This window comes from Amblyomma americanum, chromosome 7, assembly GCF_052857255.1.
Source record: "Amblyomma americanum isolate KBUSLIRL-KWMA chromosome 7, ASM5285725v1, whole genome shotgun sequence".
Lineage (NCBI taxonomy): Eukaryota > Metazoa > Arthropoda > Arachnida > Ixodida > Ixodidae > Amblyomma > Amblyomma americanum.
Window position 1 is genome coordinate 55,101,219 of NC_135503.1, and position 18,449 is coordinate 55,119,667.

Consider the following 18,449-nt stretch of genomic DNA (forward strand, 5'->3'; position numbering starts at 1 on the left):
AACCTGTTTCCCCCCTCCATTTCTACGCGGCCAACCATCTCTATCGGTGTGCGTCGCGACAGCACCGGCTGGTCGAGGTGGGAAGCCTCCCTCATGGGGGAAAGGGAACGGCGACGGGAGCGCCTCCTCGTAGGTTACGCGGAATTCTGCGGGACCGGAGGGAATCTCTTCGGGATCCGGCCAGCGTCACGAGCGGTTGCAGCCGCAGGCTCTCGTCACCTTCCGCGGCAGGCGCACGGGGATCCGTTGTGTCTTGCCGCTGGACTTCTGGTTCCAGCCAGCGAAGCGCGCGCAGCAAACGCGCACTCTCGGCACGATCCCCGGCAAATAATAGGGAATGGCTTTGCCCCAAGGATGCGGCGTGCACGGGAAAACCCGGCCGCCATTATCGGCGCATACAAACGTTCGCCGCCGATACCTCCGAAGTCGCGCCCCTGCCCCTGCCGGTAAGTCGGAAGTCCTTCTTACGTAGCCTTCTACTTGAGGTCCTGGAATGCTGTTTCCGACCGGTTGACCAGGTGCCTAAGGTCGTTGGCTTAGCAGGCGGTGATCCCCTCCGTGGGAAAGAGGCGTCCTGGAATGTGGTTTCTGACGGGTTGACCATGTGCATAAGGTCGTTGGCTTTGTAGGCGGTGATCCCCTCCGTGGAAAGATGCGTCCTGACGGCCCCGGGCATTCCAGACGGTAAGATGAATCAGCCGTGTCCGCCCCCGCTTTGTCTGGCCGCGCAAGTGCAAGCGAGCGAGGCGTGTCCGGCGCCTTTGTTCGGGTCTTTCTGCCGGTCCACGTGAGGGCGTAGTTCGGGAGAAATGCCGCATTCCATACTCCAGACGAAGGGATGAGAGGCCTTTCGTCACAGCTCACCGTCGTCAGGAGCCGTTCGTAATCCTCTTCTCAGGACGACAGCACCTTTGGTCAAACATAGTTCGATGGCGCCTGCCGGGCTCGTCTGTTCCCGCTGTCGGGGCCTCCGATCACAACAGCCTATAAATGAGGGGCTTCAAACGCTGTCGGTTAGCCCGAGCCGCCGTTCAAGCTTCCGAGAAGCGCGCCCGCTCGACTCCCGGTAGAACACCACCCGCCATGGACCAGCGAGGCAACGTGCGCCAGTCTGCGGATCGGCCCCGTCGTGCTCCTCAGGTCGTCGGACTGTCGCAGTGCCCAGTGAACAAATTGTGTTTTCATTATTTGTCTCTCTCCGTGTTAGTACACTTTAGGTGCAAAGATTTTGTTGAATTGTATCTCTCTCTATTGTTACTTTGCATGAGTTGCATTGTATTTGTAAATCACTTCGTATCTGTTCGCACGAGTGATTGTGAAATACTCTGTATCGTCTCTTTGCTGTATAAACTTTGTTTTGTTTTGTGAACCTTTGGCTCCGACCCATTCTCTGGCTTGCGACCGGCGAAAGCTGGGCACCAAACGACCAACCCCCTTGTCACTTGGTAGCTGGTTTCCGGCTGAGCATGCCACGCTGAGTCGAGGGCATCTCCTTTGTGACCGAGACCGCTACCCCCACACGCTCTAAGGGTGTCTGGGAGTGCACGCAAAAGTGCGCGAAGTGGTGACAGCCGCCTCGTTCCCTGGATTAGACGAGTGGGCCGGGACCTAGTTCAATTCAACTTCTCTAATGGGAAGGGGGGGGGGGGGGTGTTTTGAAGGATGCGGAGTGAGGTAGATGTGGTACGTCCCATCGCGAAATTGCGAATGGCCATTTTTGGAGTCGCTGAATATAATATCAGCACGCGTGTTCGCTATAGCTAAGGCTATTGCTGCTTCCTCTGACGTCTCGGAGGAGGTGGTTTCTATCGACGCGGCCGCCAACGGGGCGCCGTTCCCGTTCACCGCGACAAGTGCAAACGCTTTTCTCTGGGTTTGCCGGTATTCCGCCGCGTCCACGTACGCCACATTGTCGTTTAGGCCGTATTTGATGTGTAGGGCGCGAGCCCTCGCTGTGCGTCGGATTTCGTGGTGCGCGGGGTGCATGTTCTTGGGTAGGGGTTTAATCAAAAGAGCTTTCCTGATGTGCGTGGGTAACTGCGCTCTCGCGTCCCTCTCTGGGGGCTGTTCGCACATCTTTAGTCTGTATGGGATGGCCCTTCCCGCGCTCCTACGAGCGAGTCGTCCGAGCTGGGAAACGAGGTGCGCCTCGCACAGCTCCGAGTGTGTTGTGAAGTCCCTGACGATCAGGAGAGGGGAACGTTCCTTCGCTCCACCTGCATAGTTTGAAAATTTCGCTGAACGTACCGTTCTTAAGTCTCGGGGGGGGGGGGGGGGGTGCAGTAAATGTTCAGAATCTGTACAGGCGGGTCAGACCGCTTTAGGGGCAGCACCAACGTCAATGTGTATGGGAAAGGCGGTGTTATGGGGAGTTTGACCTGTTGCGCAGTATATTGCTTGTGAACATATGCATGCATACATGTCTGCGGGTTGTGTTGAAATGTAGTGCTGTTTGTGAGTTTGACGCCTGCGCCGGGTTCCTGAAGGCCAACAACGGCGAAGAGGAACTCAAGGTCGAGGGGGAGATGAGCCCGCTTCCAGCTGTTCTTGATATCTCTGCAGTTCCACTGTGCTAGTGCAAGCGGCTGAGTTGTTCGTCCATAGTTACAACATGAAAGACAGGACAAGAGAGGACGACAGAGCCGAAAAAAAATAGCACTGGGTTCTGTCGTCCTCTCATGTCCTGCCTTTCGCGCTGTAACTATGGAAAATCCACCAACTCGCCCAACAACTTGGAGTTGTTCTGGCTCGCGGCTTAGGATGGGAGGCCATGGTCGCATACGGGGTAAGGTTACGTTGTTAAGACTTCCCAGTTCGCTAGTGCCCGGCGCAGGCGTGCAGGATTCTTCCGAAAAGTCAGACTCGTCGGGAATGACTTAAATTTTGAGGGGCGGCGGATTGTCTTGTATCCATATTTGGATAATGTGAGTTTCGGCTTTTGCCACCTATGCGATGACACTCTCCATCTGACGCGCGATGGTGTCGTGGATAATTCTGGGGAGGTCAGCCAATTTTGTGTCAATCGCGGTCGCCTGCCGGCCAGAGTCTCAACATGGCGCTACCTGAACAACCAGAGGACGGCCCATCCACCATTTCAGCGGAGCAGGTTGTCATTTTTCAAGTCGTCGAGAGCCGCCGCCCGCAGAATGCTCGAGGAGCGGCCACGCCCAAGAGTAGTAAGTAGTAGTAGTAAGTGGTTTTATTAAAATAATAATAAAAGAAGGAAAAGATTTTTGCTAGCCCCGGCATCTGCCATCGATACTGAAGCACCTGAGCTGGGGCAGCGGAAATAAAGGGTAGCAGACAGAATGGAGAATTGAAATGAAAGAGGTGAGGGGACAGGAAGAGAGGATAGGGGGAGCTGGTAATATACACAAACTATTTACACAATAAGAAACCACACCCAAGACTCCTCTCAACAATTCGGCAGACGCTAGCGCTAGCGTGCACAACGACGTTCGGCGCAAGACATCGAAGCCTGGCGCCCTGTTGGCTCGTGAACTGAAACATGGCGACTGAAAGTAGCCTCAGTGAGACGGCATCTCTGTGTCAACCTTATAGTCAGCGCGCGCTGCTTCGCTCTGCGCAAAAGCCAAGTCGCTGTCAGCAAACAGCAACAGGGAAGCAAACAGACATTTCGAAGGTCCTCGAACCGATAGCCTATCGACTCAAAGGAGATCGAGCGCTGCTGCACGGCCAATGTCAATAGTCATCCAGTCAATGGAGCAGCGCGGAACTCCGTAGAGAATTCGAGGGCTTTCGAGCGCTGCCCAAGGTTGCTAGCGTTGCTTCGAGCGGCAGCAAGCGCACTTTCGTACACGATACATTCACGGTACAAAAGCATGAACAAACGTTATTCGCCTAAACTTTAATGCAAGCTGTCTGTACAATAATTTTAAAATTGTATCAGACGGGTTTTAAGCTCATTTATCGCATTAGTTTTGCGTTGCGGTCTTTGCGTTGCTTGAGTACTTAACGTTGTCAACATGGCGGCGCCCTGCCCGCCCACTTCACAGCGATGACAGCTTCGTCGCTAATCTCTGAAAGCAATATCGTGTTCTAAACTATTGTATTCGCCTTCGATTGGGCCATTCTTACCCTCGCATAAAGTTTCAAGAGACAAATAGCCTTTGTTTTTCAGATATCAAGGCGATTTCCCAGGTGTTATCCTGACGAAGCAGCGCTCCGACGCAGTAGGACTGGCTTGGTTTTGGCTCGTCTTGTGTTAGAGTGGCTACAGCAATGTCTGCATCTGTCCGTCGCGTCCCGTCCGTCGCAACTGCTCATTATGTTTCAATATTTCGTGGGGTTTCACTACCTGGATGGATGGATGGATGGACGGACGGAATGCTGAACCCTTTAAATCGGGCGGTGGTTCCAGCCACCTAGCCATGGCTTGTGAAATTTTACTCTTGTCTTGATTTGAGCCACCAATCGGATAACCTTCGCTCGATCAGCCCTTTACAGAAAAGTATAAAGTGTACAGCCGTTTCCTCCACCTCCGCACGCAACGCACAACGTGTCTATCTCGTGGTACCTGACTCAATATGTCTTTGTCCGCACAACGTGTCTATCTCGTGGTACCTGACTCAATATGTCTGTCCGCACAACGCGTCTGTCTCGTGGTACCTGGCTCAATATGTCTTTGTCCGCACAACGTGTCTATCTCGTGGTACCTGACTCAATATGTCTGTCCGCACAACGTGTCCACCTCGTGGTACCTGACTCAATATGTCTTTGTCCGCACAACGTGTTTATCTCGTGGTACCTGACTCAATATGTCTTTGTCCGTACAACGTGTCTATCTCGTGGTACCTGACTCAATGTCTTTGTCCGCACAACATGTCTATCTCGTGGCACCTGACTCAATATGTCTTTGTCCGCACAACGCGTCTGTCTCGTGGTACATGACTCAATATGTCTTTGTCCGCACAACGTGTCTATCTCGTGGTACGTGACTCAGTATGTCTTTGTCTGCACCACGTGTCTATCTCGTGGTACCTGACTCAATATGTCTTTGTCCGCACAACTTGTCTATCTCGTGGTACCTGACTCAATATGCCTTTGTCCGCACAACGTGTCTGTCTCGTGGTACCTGACTCATAATGTCTTTGTCCGCAAAACTCCCGTCCTGGCCTCAAACAACAAGGAGCTTCCCCTACAATTATCATAGATATTTTCTTTGGCAATTTCTTGCTTAAAGATCCGGTATGTTCCTAATGCCGATTTCGCCAGCATCCCTGTTTTCCACAGAGCTCTATCTGTTCCTTTAACCTTTTTCTTAACCGATAATTGCTGACTTGCTCCCCTACTGCTGTCTAGGTATTTGCTTGTCAATTTTCTAGTTCGTTTTCTCCATTTCGTGTCAACATTCCTTATGTACAGGTATCTGTAAACATTCTTAGCCCACTGCTTTTCCCCCATTTTTCTCAATCGCTCCTGAAGTGCTATCTTACTGCTAGCTTCTCTGCTCTCGAGCAACGCACCCTGTACCCCTGATTTGGTGTATCGCCATGTGCTCCCAAAGCTGGCCTCCCTACGCCGCGTTGTTTGATTTCTAACCTTGCTTGAACATCTGGGTCCGTATTCTGAGTGTGTCACAATAAAAAGCGTCATAATCTGCCGCAACGGGCGCACCTGATTGGTCGAAATGCCGGAAGCGGATGCGGTGGTTCGGATGCAGCGAAAAGGGTCGAAGAAACCGGACGGTGACGTCAAACACAGCGTACGCAGCAGATGCTCGACAGCCAACATGGCGGCACGCTCTGAAGTGGAGCCTCTCGCTTCGAAGTGAACTCATTGATTTTACTGCGTTTTTCGGCCCGTGAACTGCCTATAAACTGTTTACGGCACTTTCGCTTCGTCTTGTCTTCCCTATAACAAATTATATGGACGATAAATTTGACCTGTTTTTTTATTTCGTTGGACGATTCGGTAGCTCCTAGGCCTAACGAGCGCCGGTTTGTTGCAGAAATTGTTATCTTCATTCAAACTGGATGGCGCCACTATGCACTATCACCGAGTTATCTCATCTGTGTATGTTGAATGATGTAACATAAAGCAGAATGACCCGCGAAATACTTGCGTTTACTGCGCGCAGAGGTGCATTTCCTATTCTAGAGCTATTAGCTGTTGAAGCGTCCTGCATCATGATCGTGTGTAATGTCTGCCAGCGTGAAACCACTCACGTGCACGGATGGTCAGTCGCCAGCGACGTGCTGTTACACCGAAGCGTTTGACATGCCAGACGTGGTTTTTTGGTGTCCCTTACGGTTCTCGATAGCCGCACTGGTGTGGTTCTGCATCATTGAGCTCGCGAGTTAGCTTGCAAGTTAGTTTGAAGGCGTCAATGGGCATGCGTGCGCTTCGTACCATGGCGAACCTATGAAAACTTCGTCTGCGAAGTCTCCCAACGCATATATCAAGAGAAACACAGCAAGAAAATTTTTTGAGCTCATCCCTTTTATTTATTTGCGGGGTCTAAAACAAAACGAATGAACCAACGTAAATTACCGTCTGCACAACGGTCCGATCACAGCACCAATTTACATTCAGCGATGTTGCAGACGGCAAGTTGTCACGGCATCTTGGTTCAGCCCGGCACGAAGCGTGCATGGTGCATGCTACAAATTTTCCTCTCCGTTCCCTTTTCCTCAAAAGATAAATGTAAAACGCCGTGTTGTGCGAACAAGCTAGTGGCCTTTCATTTACCATCGGCTATCGACGGCTGTAGAGGACGCCTTTTGTCACTGAAAAGTTACGCGTGGTTGCGTACGATATTTTCTTCTTTAAGTACACCTGGGGCCTTTACGGTGCAGAAAAGAGTGCCTGAACTATTTTGTTTATTTGCTGAATTCAGCTGGGTAAATAAAGCAGCTTTGATATTACTTCTTTACAGTGGAATTTGATGCAACTTGGGGCTGAACGTTTCTTCTGTCACATTGGTCACGTTCCTTTTCTCGGCGAAGAGCAAAAGCGCCGCTGGACGTTTCGCTGCGGCAACCGCAACGCAATGACAACGCTCACAGTCGCAACCGAACCTACATCCGCTTCCAGTTTTTGACCAATCAGGTGTGGCCGCTGCAGCAGATTATGACGCTTTTTATTATGACACAAACTAGGAATACGGCCCCTGGTCTCATGCACAGGACTGCATTGCCGAAAGTCAGGCTAGGAGCCGTCACCCCTTTCCAGATCCCTCTTACCACTTCATACCTATTATAATTCCACAGTTCCCTGTTTTTCATGACAGCTGCTTTCCTACTAGCCTTATTCATTACATATTTTTCATGCTCTGTCAGATACTCAGCACTGTTATTTATGCACACTCCAAGATACTTGTACTCATCCACTACTTCTAGCGTGAACTCCTGTATTCTATGCTCGCCGCCCTCATCATAAATATCATGACTGCAGATTTTTCCTTACTAAACTTGAAACCTAATCTATCTCCCTCAGTACCACAAATGTCTATCAACTTCTGCAAACCTTCCTTGTCAGCCATTAGCACTATATCATCCACGTGCATTAGTCCCGGTAATGACTGTTTAATCCAATTTCCTTGCTTGAAAAAAAGAAAGGTTGAAGCCTAGTCCGCTCCCCTCTAGTTTGGTCTCTAACCTTTGCAGGTACAACATGAACAACAAAGGAGACAGAGGACATCCCTACCTATAAGCCCCGCTGTATCTCTATAGGCCCTGATAGATTTTTTCCCCATTTTGTAAACACTCTTACGTTTATATATATCTTTTAAAAGATTAATTACTCCATCTTCCGCATCCAATGTGCCGAGTAGGTCCCACAAATCCTCTTGGATAACGTTGTCGTGGGCTCCCCGAATATCCAGAAATGCCATAAGGGCCTGTGTTCCTTTTCATCAATCTCTATACACTGTGTCAATGAAAACAGATTGCCCTCCAACCTCCTTTGTTTCCGAAACCCATTTTGTAGCTCCCCAAGCACCCCTCGTTCTCCACCCAAGCCTGCAGTCTGTCCTTTATAATCTGCATCACCGCTCTGTAAACCACAGATGTCACTGTTATGGGACGGTAGTTACGTCAGCTTTGTCCCCCTTTCCCTTATATAACGGGTTCATACTACTTAATCGCCATTCATGGGGGGCTTTTTCATCCACTATCATTTTATTCACTACCTGTATTAATGTTTGCTTGGATTTTGGTCCTAGCTTCTTTATTAACATAATCGGAATACCATCTGGTCATTATCCTCAAAAGTTACTTTCTCAATATGTTCTGCTGCTGCTTCCAATTGCATTTCTGAGTAAAAATTACCCTCTGATTGTTCATCTCGCTTCAGTCCTACATTGGTTTCTCTTCTGAAACTCAACCTGATACGTTTGTGGTCACTACGTAGACTTCTGGAACCATGTTCATCTATGATCATTACCCCTAATCTATTATACATCCTATGTGACATAAGTGCATAATCTGTCGTCGAGTGCCTCCCATGTTATGAGCCCTTCACACTTCACGGTTTCATTTCATTTCATTTATTAATTCTGTCAGCCTCCATAAAAGGCGGTAGCAAGAGTGGAAAACAAAACGAACTGTACAGCAAAATAAGTAATACAGAACATGTTGAAAACCATAGTTATACATTAGTTAATCAAAAATCATCTCAGAAAGACACACATACCAAACAGAAATGCATCACACAGAAATCGGGACAACAGCCATCTGATGCAGCCGCAATCTGATCTCATCGCCCTGTGCTATTGCCATAAATGATTTTTTCTAAGTAGCGTATAAATTCACATAATGATGTCGACCGAACAGCAGAATCTGGAAGAGAGTTCCAGTCTTTACAGGTTCGGAGAAAATAACTAAGCTTGGGACAGTTATTTTTTATAGTCGGCAATGGGATAAACTTACTATGACGATGCCTTGTTTCATTAGTTTTAATCTCGAAGTAATCTGATTTATTTAGTTTAAAATAATTATTGACAATGAGGTAAAGAGTTTTTAGTCTTTCATATCTGGTTCTGGTTTGTAGCATTGGTACTTAGGCTTGTTGGCAGAGATCTGTTAAAAAACGGTTTCGGCGGTATTTATTTAAGATAAACCTTACAGCGAGTCGCTGAATCATATCAAGCTTTTTGCAATTAGTTGCTGTGTGAGGATCCCATACTGCATCAGCATATTCGATTATCGGTCTGACTAGGGTTTTGTAAGCGAGGCACTTTACATCGGGAGTAGCACTGTGCATAGTGCGTCGCAGGTACCACAGTGTTTTAGAAGCTTTCGAAATGCCATTTTCAATGTGGGTACTCTAGCGTAGATGGGAGGTGAATGTTATGCCTAGGTATTTATATTGATCAACGCTTTCATGCATATAACCGTTGATTCGATAATTGTAATGAAGAACATTTTTCTTTCTAGTTACTGACATGAACACAGACTTTTTAAAGTTTAACTCCATCTGCCAGTCGTTACACCATTTCACTATTCTTTGCAGGTTTAAATTTAATTTAATCTGATCATCAATTGTATTTACCTTACTGTACATCACGCAGTCGTCAGCAAAAAGGCTTAATGGAAAATCAATGCTACTTTGTAAATCATTAATAAAGATCAAAAGTAGGAGTGGGCAAGACGCTACCTTCCGGTACACCGGAAGCAACTGGAAGAATGTTGGACTGGCAACCCCTAACAGTTGCATACTGTTCACGAGAGGATATATACGCAGAAAACCATTGTGTGGGTGTTTGATTTTTAAAGACCGCATTAACCTTATATAACATTTTTGGTGCGAAACTTTATCAAATCCTTTCGCAAAGTCAAGGTATATAATTGAGTTATAGCATATCGTTACCGTGTTTACGTTACCGTTTACCGGGCCCGGCAAGCGACGTCTGCGCATGCGCCGCCACTTACCAGTCCGCAAACACTTTACGAATCCCTTTTAGCGTTGGGGAGAGTTAGCGTTCGCTTGTAAACAAACATGGCGGCGCCCTGCACGGCCGCTTCGGACCAAACACAGCGCCGCCGCCGCGTTCTTCGGCGCCATATCTCGCCATACATGAAGGCATTCGCTTTTAATTTGCAAACTCTCACTTATACGTTGAGGTTTGAGTAACAACTAGGCCATGTTTTTGAGATTATTTGCTGATTTTTGAGCAGTTAAGCCTGACTATATGTCGTGTACATAGCCAAATAACAACGACTACACGACAGCTCTTCAGTTTCGTGCCCGATTTAACATTTTTCTATATTTTCATGATTTTTTTCCTCGAACAAAGACTGGTAATTCTCTTGGTATATTCATCAGCAATTTCAGAAAATAAAAAAGTTTCTCCGGCGCGGTGTTGGCGCGCTTTAACTTACTTCCACTAGATGGCGCCACAGTGTTCACATCCAAACACACAAAGAAGCGACGTTGCGGCACGGCGAACAGGTGTCGTAGTTGTGCTTTTTTTTTTACAGCGCTCGCAACGCAACGTGCGCTGTGTATGCAAGCTTACTGAGGTCTACGTAGTGAAATTGTGTACTGGCCAGGGTAGGCAAAGGTGTCTAGCTTCACGGGCACATTTGAAAAGCCGCTGAGTCGGCTGTTAGCTGAAGTGTAGTCGGTACGTCTTTATATGCCGAGAAAAAGATTTTTAAAGTGTAGCATTTCACTTCATAGAAATGATTGCAATGCATCCGTATTTTTTATCATTAAAATCTGGGCATCTGCTATCATCATCACTCGTTTTAGCCGTACGGTAACTTGTTACGGGAGAGACGGTACGCTAAAACGTCTTCTGGCGTGCGCCGCGCTAACCGGAAAATCCGGCGCCCGGTGACACGGTAAACGGTAACGTAAACACGGTGACGATATGCTATAACTCTCTAATGTCTGTCTGACCACGTGAATTACACCAACTATCGCGACCTTGACCTTTGGCATTAACCTTCGGTCTAGCGAGAAAGCGTCTGCCGGCATCGCATGCACAGGCCATGAAGCGGGTTCTCCATAAAACGCCGATGATGCACTTTGATGCGTTCAGCGGAACGCTAGGTGTGATCGATGCGACGCCTTCCGTGGAGAGCGGAGATAGTGTAATAAGGATGTATGTATGTACACGTGGCTACCAACGTGATGAGTACCGCGCTAAACAATGCTAACTTTGCTTGTGCAGCCGCTGCATCTGGCAGTGGGGTTGCGAGTGCAGTCTCACAGGTGGTTAACAGCACGTTAAGCACTATCCCCAAAGCACTTGGAACGTTTGCTCTAAAGGTCGTGCCATTGCAGGTCTAGTTGCACTTACTGCTTCTACCCTTGCGGTAGCTGTTATAGTCGCGAAGTTTATGTCGTTTCGAAGAAAGCAACATGTTTAACACACACACGTGTGTGTGTGTGTGTGTGTGTGTGTGTGTGTGTGTGTGTGTGTGTGTGTGTGTGTGTGTGTGTGTGTGTGTGTGTGTGTGTGTGTGTGTGTGTGTGTGTGTGTGTGTGTGTTGTGGAAACCGCCAGTCGCTCGACCACAAACGTAGCCAGGGATATGCAGCTTTTCCAGGGTTAACCAGAGCTAAACCACCAGCAATTTTTCCCTTTTTGAGGAAATGAAAAGCGCACAGTTCATGGTCGATTTTTGCTTTCCGTGCCCCGACTTAATGTCGGTCAGCAGGTATTTTAGCTGTAAAAATGGGGAACTGGTCCGTTGGTCCGTTATACTGACGTCATATACGCCAGCTATAACATGGTCCTGATTGCATGATAGTGGCGGATGTTAGTGTTTTCCTTGTAGTTCCTCTAATTCTGTAACAGCAGCGTATAATGAATGTTTCCTCTCCTGTAGTATTGATATTATATAATCTGTAGTTATTACAAGCCGTATGTGTTTTTTTTTTCAGAGAAGTAAGAATGTTTTCCTTTTCGTCTAAAAATTTGGATACATTTCAGTGGGGGGGGGGGGGGGGTGCAGTACACAACACCAGCCGTTATAGCGGAGGGTAGTGAAGTGAAGAGAGATTCTACGTCCTCATTACTGAGAGAAATGTCATTCTGAACAGTATACTGGAACGAAGACCTTACAAGGCAGGACACACCTCCACCACGGGTTCTGTCACTTCGACAGCTGGAGACTATAGTTAAATCCTTGAATACGAATGTGTTCGTGTTTCAGCCTTGTCGGATTTGCAGTTTTGATCCACCAGACAACTTGCTCCGATTTGGTTAGGGACTTACGCGGAGAGGGGGGGTGATATTTTAATCTTTCAATCCGGTAACGGAATGCGATCTCGTGACATGGGAACATGCGCTCCTTCGCAGATCGCAGGTGTGTGTCGCTCACTGCCCGATCGACCAATGCTCGGGCATGGTTGTGGGCGGCCGTGTTTCCCGAATGGAAGAAGGGGGCAGGGACTCGTGTGACGTGGATTGTATGTTTTAGTGAATTAGCTTTGGCTAGGATGGACAGAGCTGGTGTGCGCATTCTTCTTTAAGCGAAATTTCTGGTTGCAGATTTGAAATCGCTAACAATGCACTCCTTCTTCGAAACGCTTTTCAGATCGTGATATTGTCACCGATGCGGAGCTCGACTTGCGTTCTTGACTTCGTGGAAAAGGCTTCTATTATTCCTCTGCCTTCAGCGGGACCTCCAGCGTCGTTCTCGAAGTTTGCTCTGCCACATGTCGTCGTAAGTCTTCTGAACCTTTGTTTGCTTGTCTTGCATTTAGCTTGCTTTTTCTTATTTTCTTAATCTGTTGACCTACATTTGCCGTACAAGTGTTTGACGACCGCTTTCGTATCGAAAGCGGTTATACGGTCAGTTTCATTGGTGGATGCCATGGCGTAGACCGCCATCATCCGGTCACGTGACAGTCAAGGGTTTCCGCTCGTGACCAGCGCCCGTTGCGATAGCACAGGTTGCCACAAAGTCTATAGCTCTCAGACTTTACTGTAAGCCTTAGGCAAAGCGACAGCTTCCTTCGTGAAGAGCGCGTTATGCGGTGGAGCGTAAACATTGGCGATTTTTTTCACATTGGGCAATTGCGCCCTTTCTTTGTGTACGTGTTTCGTCATCGTCGCATCGCTTACAGAAGATCGTGTGATCAACTATAGTCGGATACAACGCAAGAACGAAGCGACAGGTGCCCATCAGAGCAGCCCATCCGTGCACCTGCCAAATTCTGCGGACCTGAAGGCTCAGGGCTCTGTATAATGTCTCTCGCCGTAAAGGTAAAAAAAAAAACTTTGCCCATGCATTGCGCATGAGCAAGGTCAGCGTGCACAGCTAGCGCCCTGCAGGAGCGGTAATAATTGCAGTGTGCGGGAATAGGATTCGTAAAACATTCTATTTATTCATCGTGTCTGTTGAGTTTTTTTTTCTATATGCTGCTTTGCGTGTCGAGAAAACCCCACGCGTGCATCTCCAGAAAACAGTTTTTGGATATAGAATATCCACCCGCCGCGGTGGCTCAATGGTTAGAGCGCTCGACTACTGATCCGGAGTTCCCGGGTTCGAACCCGACCGCGGCGGCTGCGTTTTTATGGAGGAAAAACGCTAAGGCGCCCGTGTGCTGTGCGATGTCAGTGCACGTTAAAGATCCCCAGGTCGTCGAAATTAATCCGGAGCCCTCCACTACGGGCACCTCTTTCTTTCATTCTTTCTTCTTTCACTCCCTCCTTTATCCCTTCCCATACAGCGCGGTTCAGGTGTCCAACGATATATGAGACTGATACTGCGCCATTTCCTTTCCCCAAAAAAACCAATTATTATTATTATTATTATTGTTATTATTATATAGAATATCCCAATATCCCAAACAGTTTTGGGATATAGAATCTTTAACGTGCACTGACATCGCACAGCACACGGGCGCCTTAGCGTTTTGCCTCCATAAAAACGCAGCCGCCGCGGTTCAACCCGACCGCGGCGGCTGCGTTTTTATGAAGGCAAAACGCTAAGGCGCCCGTGTGCTGTGCGATGTCAGTGCACGTTAAAGATCCCCAGGTGGTCGAAATTAGTCCGGAGCCCTCCACTACGGCACCTCTTTCTTCCTTTCTTCTTTCACTCCCTCCTTTATCCCTTCCCTTACGGCGCGGTTCAGATGTCCAACGATACGTGAGACAGATACTGCGCCATTTCCTTTCCCCAAAAAAACCAATTATAGATATAGAATACATATGCTAATCTGACCGCTGCGTGCTTGCAACCTTATATCGCTTTCTCGTGTGCTCTGTCAGGTCGATTACAAAGTTGCTTTTCAAGTTCTTTGACCTGTTAGTGTGTACCACTGCTGCTATATACCAGCCAATTACGATTGAAAAAGAATGTGAGGTTCATATCCTGCATTAAAATCAGTGCCTCTTTACTGCAGGGAACGGTTCGCCATGCGCGCCTCGGGAACAGGCTCGTCCGAGCATACGCCCCACTCGCAGAGCTGCCATGCAGACCATCCAACAGTCTCACGGCGCCCCCCACTTCTTCCGACTCCTCCACTGCTTCCCACTCCTCCACTGCTTCCCACTCCTCCATGGCCAGCCATCAGCTTTAAATTTCACCGCGGTTTGGGACCAGGCCAGCGTCACCATTGGCAGCTGCACTATAATGAAAGTGCTAACGACACTAACGGGCTGCAACAAAACTACTGCGGTTTTCAACCATGGTACCATGAAGACGGCGAAGACCAGGGTCAAGATCATGCCAGTTCCCCACCATGGTGGAATGAGAACTACAGTGAGGAGCCATATCAAGGTTTCGGCTGTTCTCCGCCGGGGTATAATCCGACCACTCCCTACAACAGGCGGCATGGTCGAGGTCGCAGTTCCTTCCGTGTCTGGGGAAACGAGGCCATGAAATGGAGCCAAGAGCCGAGTGAAAGTTACGGTCCTATCCGACCACATTACAAACGGTCCTTGGGCTGGAGACCGCGTCGTGGTCGGGGCAGTTTCAGACCGTGGTTGAATAAAGCTCACGGCTATAACCGGAGACGACATGGAGCGGGCGGTAATTTCCCGCCTTACTGGGATGAGCCAGCTGTGCATACGTCTTGGTCGCATTCAAGACAAGTTGACCAAGGACATGAAGCGACTTTCACCAGCGAACAAGAACAGCCTGCCGAAGATCAGCGCTCTCCGGAAAAGGTGGAACCCTTTGGACAGCAGCAGCAGTTGTGCGTCTATGGTTCCACAGCCGGTGATTGTCAGGCGTGTGTCAGTCCTGTAGAGCCGTCGTCTCCAATGCCAGGTGTCGTCGCTGATGACCCGTCGTCGTTGCCATGCGGTGCGCTTGAGCAGCCAGTTCCGGCATCCGTCCCAGTGGCTGACGATTCAAGTGTAGCTACTGACGTCACCGACTGTGTGTCTGCCCAACACAAGGAACATCAACCCTTATTAACGACTGAGCCCTTGAACGACACCCACAGTTGCGAAAATACAGATGTCAAGTCCAGTCACCCTGGGTCGGCTGTTAAGGACTTTTTGACGACGCAGTTAAACGGAACTAGTCATGTTTTCGAAGCGATGCCCTGCACTGACAGCATATGTGTTGGGGAACAAGTTTCCGGTGCATATTTACCGGGTCCAGAAATTGACTCTCTTTTCACCACAGGCACAGACATGGAAGTAGACCAGTTTTTAGGTGGTGGCAGAGAAGAAAGGGAAGGGTGCTTTTGGCTAGAGTCTCACCTTGAGAAGCTTGGAGAAGGCTGGATGTGGTCATTCTAAATGACCGACTGACGTATCTGTTCGTGGTGATTATGTTTTATGTGTTGTTTTTTTCACTCTAAAGGTAAATTACAGACTCCGTTTCAATTGGGATTCGTCTTTTAACGCGCGGCACAAGACTGTGATGTCGGCTTCAGTACAAAACTCGCTACACCCGCTTAAATATGCCCTAGAGTCGTAGAGGTGAGATATCAGCGTTCTAAAACACTCCTTATCACATACATCTTCGGACAGGACGCACAGGAAAATTTGTGTGCCCGTTTATAGCAACTTATTAGAAAATTGTGGCTTTCGCGTAGTAGAAAGCATTATTTTGTATGTTCTAAAGCTTCGAGCTGACAACTTTCTTTCGCAACAAAGAAATCATGGTGCTGTAATGACAAAACACATTCTTGTCTTCGCTAATATTCGCATATCGTTAGTGTTTTCTCACCGAATGAACAGCGGTGTGTCGTTCTCATAGTTTTTCATGCCCATTTCGGCACGTTAGTATTGATTAAAGAGGTACAGCAGCGAATATGATGTCTAGATTTGTCAGCGCGCGGGTGGCTGACATTGTACTGCTGGTCGTTTTTGAAATGACATTTTATTTTACGGACAATAAACGTTTTTACTCACTCACGGCTCTGGATATGCTGGCGCCGTAATTGGTCCTTTTCCAGTTGGCGTCTCTCATAATCCGTGTGCAGCTTTTAAACGCTAAACGCCACCGGCCACTATCTGTCATGCTGTAGGCGAAGTGAGGAGAGAGTCGCTACTTTCAAGATCAAGGGTTTTTTCTTTTTTATGCCATGCCCTCCTCCCTTTTTTGAAGTCGGATGAGCATTCCTCAGTGGTCGAGGGGTAGCGCGCCCGGCTCACGGTCCAAGGAGTCCCTGATCGCCCAATTTCCCTTTCAGCGCGATTGTTTTTCCTTCTTCAGAGCTATACGTAATGGTGGCTGAATGACGTGATCACCCTGTAGACCAATGAGGAATTTTGTAGTGACGTCATTACTGTTGTACACTGTGACCAGGCGTCAAACCCCGCAAACTTTGGGCTGAAAAAAAATTATGAAAAATAAAGTCCCTGCCCGAACCAATATGTATATATATATAGCATGACTACGTGAAGCTGTTAGCGCCGCTTTGAGAACTGATCGCAGAATCGCGGTCAAGAAACGTGGTCTTCATGGACCCAAACTAATATCTGTTCTCCTTAAAGACCCGCGGTACTTCTGTGGAGCTGGGAGTCCTCTTCTGTCGGGCTCATCTAATATCTGTCCTTAAAACCTGCTCAGTTCGGGGGAGGCCGCAGACCAGAGCCCAAGCGTCATCACAAGTGTCCACGCGGGCGCCAATTGACGACGTCAGCGCCACTGCCGCTATCGAGTATGGTGTGGCCGTGCTATATGGCACTTGATGATTTCATCGGTCGCATCGCACATCAGGCAAATATATCCAATCCCACGGCGTATTCGGCTTCGATTGTGCTGGGGCGTAATGCGTTTTGATGGAGGCGAAACGCAAAGGCACCCGTGTGCTGTGCGATTTCACTGCACGTTAAAGATCGCCAGGTGGTCGAAATTATTCCGGAGCCCTCCACTACGGCACCCCTTTCTTCTCTCTATCTCTCCTTTATCCCTTCTCTTACGGTGCGGTTCAGGCGTCCGCCGATATGTGAGACAGATATTGCGCCATTTCCTTTCCCCCAAAACTAACTTTTTTTGGACTAGCCGACCGATGCGTTGCATTGGTTAGAAGTGATAATAATAATAATTGCTTTTTTGGGGAAAGGAAATGGCGCAGTACCTGTCTCATATATCGGTGGACACCTGGAACCGCGCCGTAAGGGAAGGGATAAACGAGGGAGGGAGGGAAAGAAGAATGGAAGAAAGAGGTACCGTAGTGGAGGACTCCGGGATAGTTTTGACCACCTGAGGATCTTTAACGTGCACTGACATCGCACATCACGCGGGCGCCTTAGCATTTTGCCTCCATAAAAACGCAGCCGCCGCGGTCGGGTGCATTTTGGTTTTTAATGGCACAGCTAGCTGTTCAAGACTCGATTTCCGGAGAGCGGCGTCAGTGTTTAACAAGATAACGTGACTCATGCAGCACTTCTGATTGGTTCTCAGTTATGACCGTCACCCACGTCACCCCTCCGACGCCTGTGCTTGGTTCTCAAAATTTGAGACGTCATCACCAAGACTATATAAGACGGCGTTCGCTGCGCTACCCATTGTGGCTCGGCTTGAGCCAGTGGGCAGGCCTGTGCACTTTCCTTTTCTTTCTTCCTGGGAACAACTTCTCTCTCTCTCGCTACCCGCAACTCATACAAGATACCTGATTTAATATCTGGTGCGGGTCTTTGGACCCAAATTTTTGGAATACAGCGGAGTGCTTGAAGTACTCTGGCACGGGCCGGCCTGGTATTGCACTGCCTCCGGGATCGGCCCGGGCATACTAGCTCGCGTCTCATCTTTCCATCTTTGCTCTCCTATTTTTTAACTCTCCTACTTTCGGCATGTGGCAGCGACTGTGGCTCGGCTTGAGCCAGTAGGTAGGCGCGTGCACTTTCCATTTCACCCCCCCGGTCAGCAGCAGCAGCTGCTATACCCGCACGGAGGTGCAAGCCTCTCTGCTGCTGCAGCCAAGCTCGCCGCAGAAGCTGAGCGCCGGCGCCACCGAGATCCGGCATACAAATCACCCACACCAGCTGTTCTATAATAATGGATTACTGAGTATCGCAATCATCCTGTGAGATTTTCTTTTCATCATCTAATGCCTATCTGTTAT

At 48.6% G+C, this 18,449-nt stretch overlaps 1 protein-coding gene across 1 annotated transcript in view; it reads left to right on the top strand.

Annotated features, from left to right (window-relative positions):
* Positions 1 to 16,200, top strand: part of LOC144099138 (uncharacterized) — a 55,185-nt gene extending 38,985 nt beyond the window's left edge. The window contains exons 2-3 of the mRNA XM_077632239.1: positions 12,512 to 12,640; positions 14,325 to 16,200. Coding sequence (XP_077488365.1) covers positions 12,633 to 12,640; positions 14,325 to 15,672 — 1,356 coding nt within the window. The 5' untranslated portion in view covers positions 12,512 to 12,632 and the 3' untranslated portion in view covers positions 15,673 to 16,200. The remainder of the gene's footprint in view (positions 1 to 12,511; positions 12,641 to 14,324) is intronic.
* The last annotated feature ends 2,249 nt before the right edge of the window (positions 16,201 to 18,449 follow it).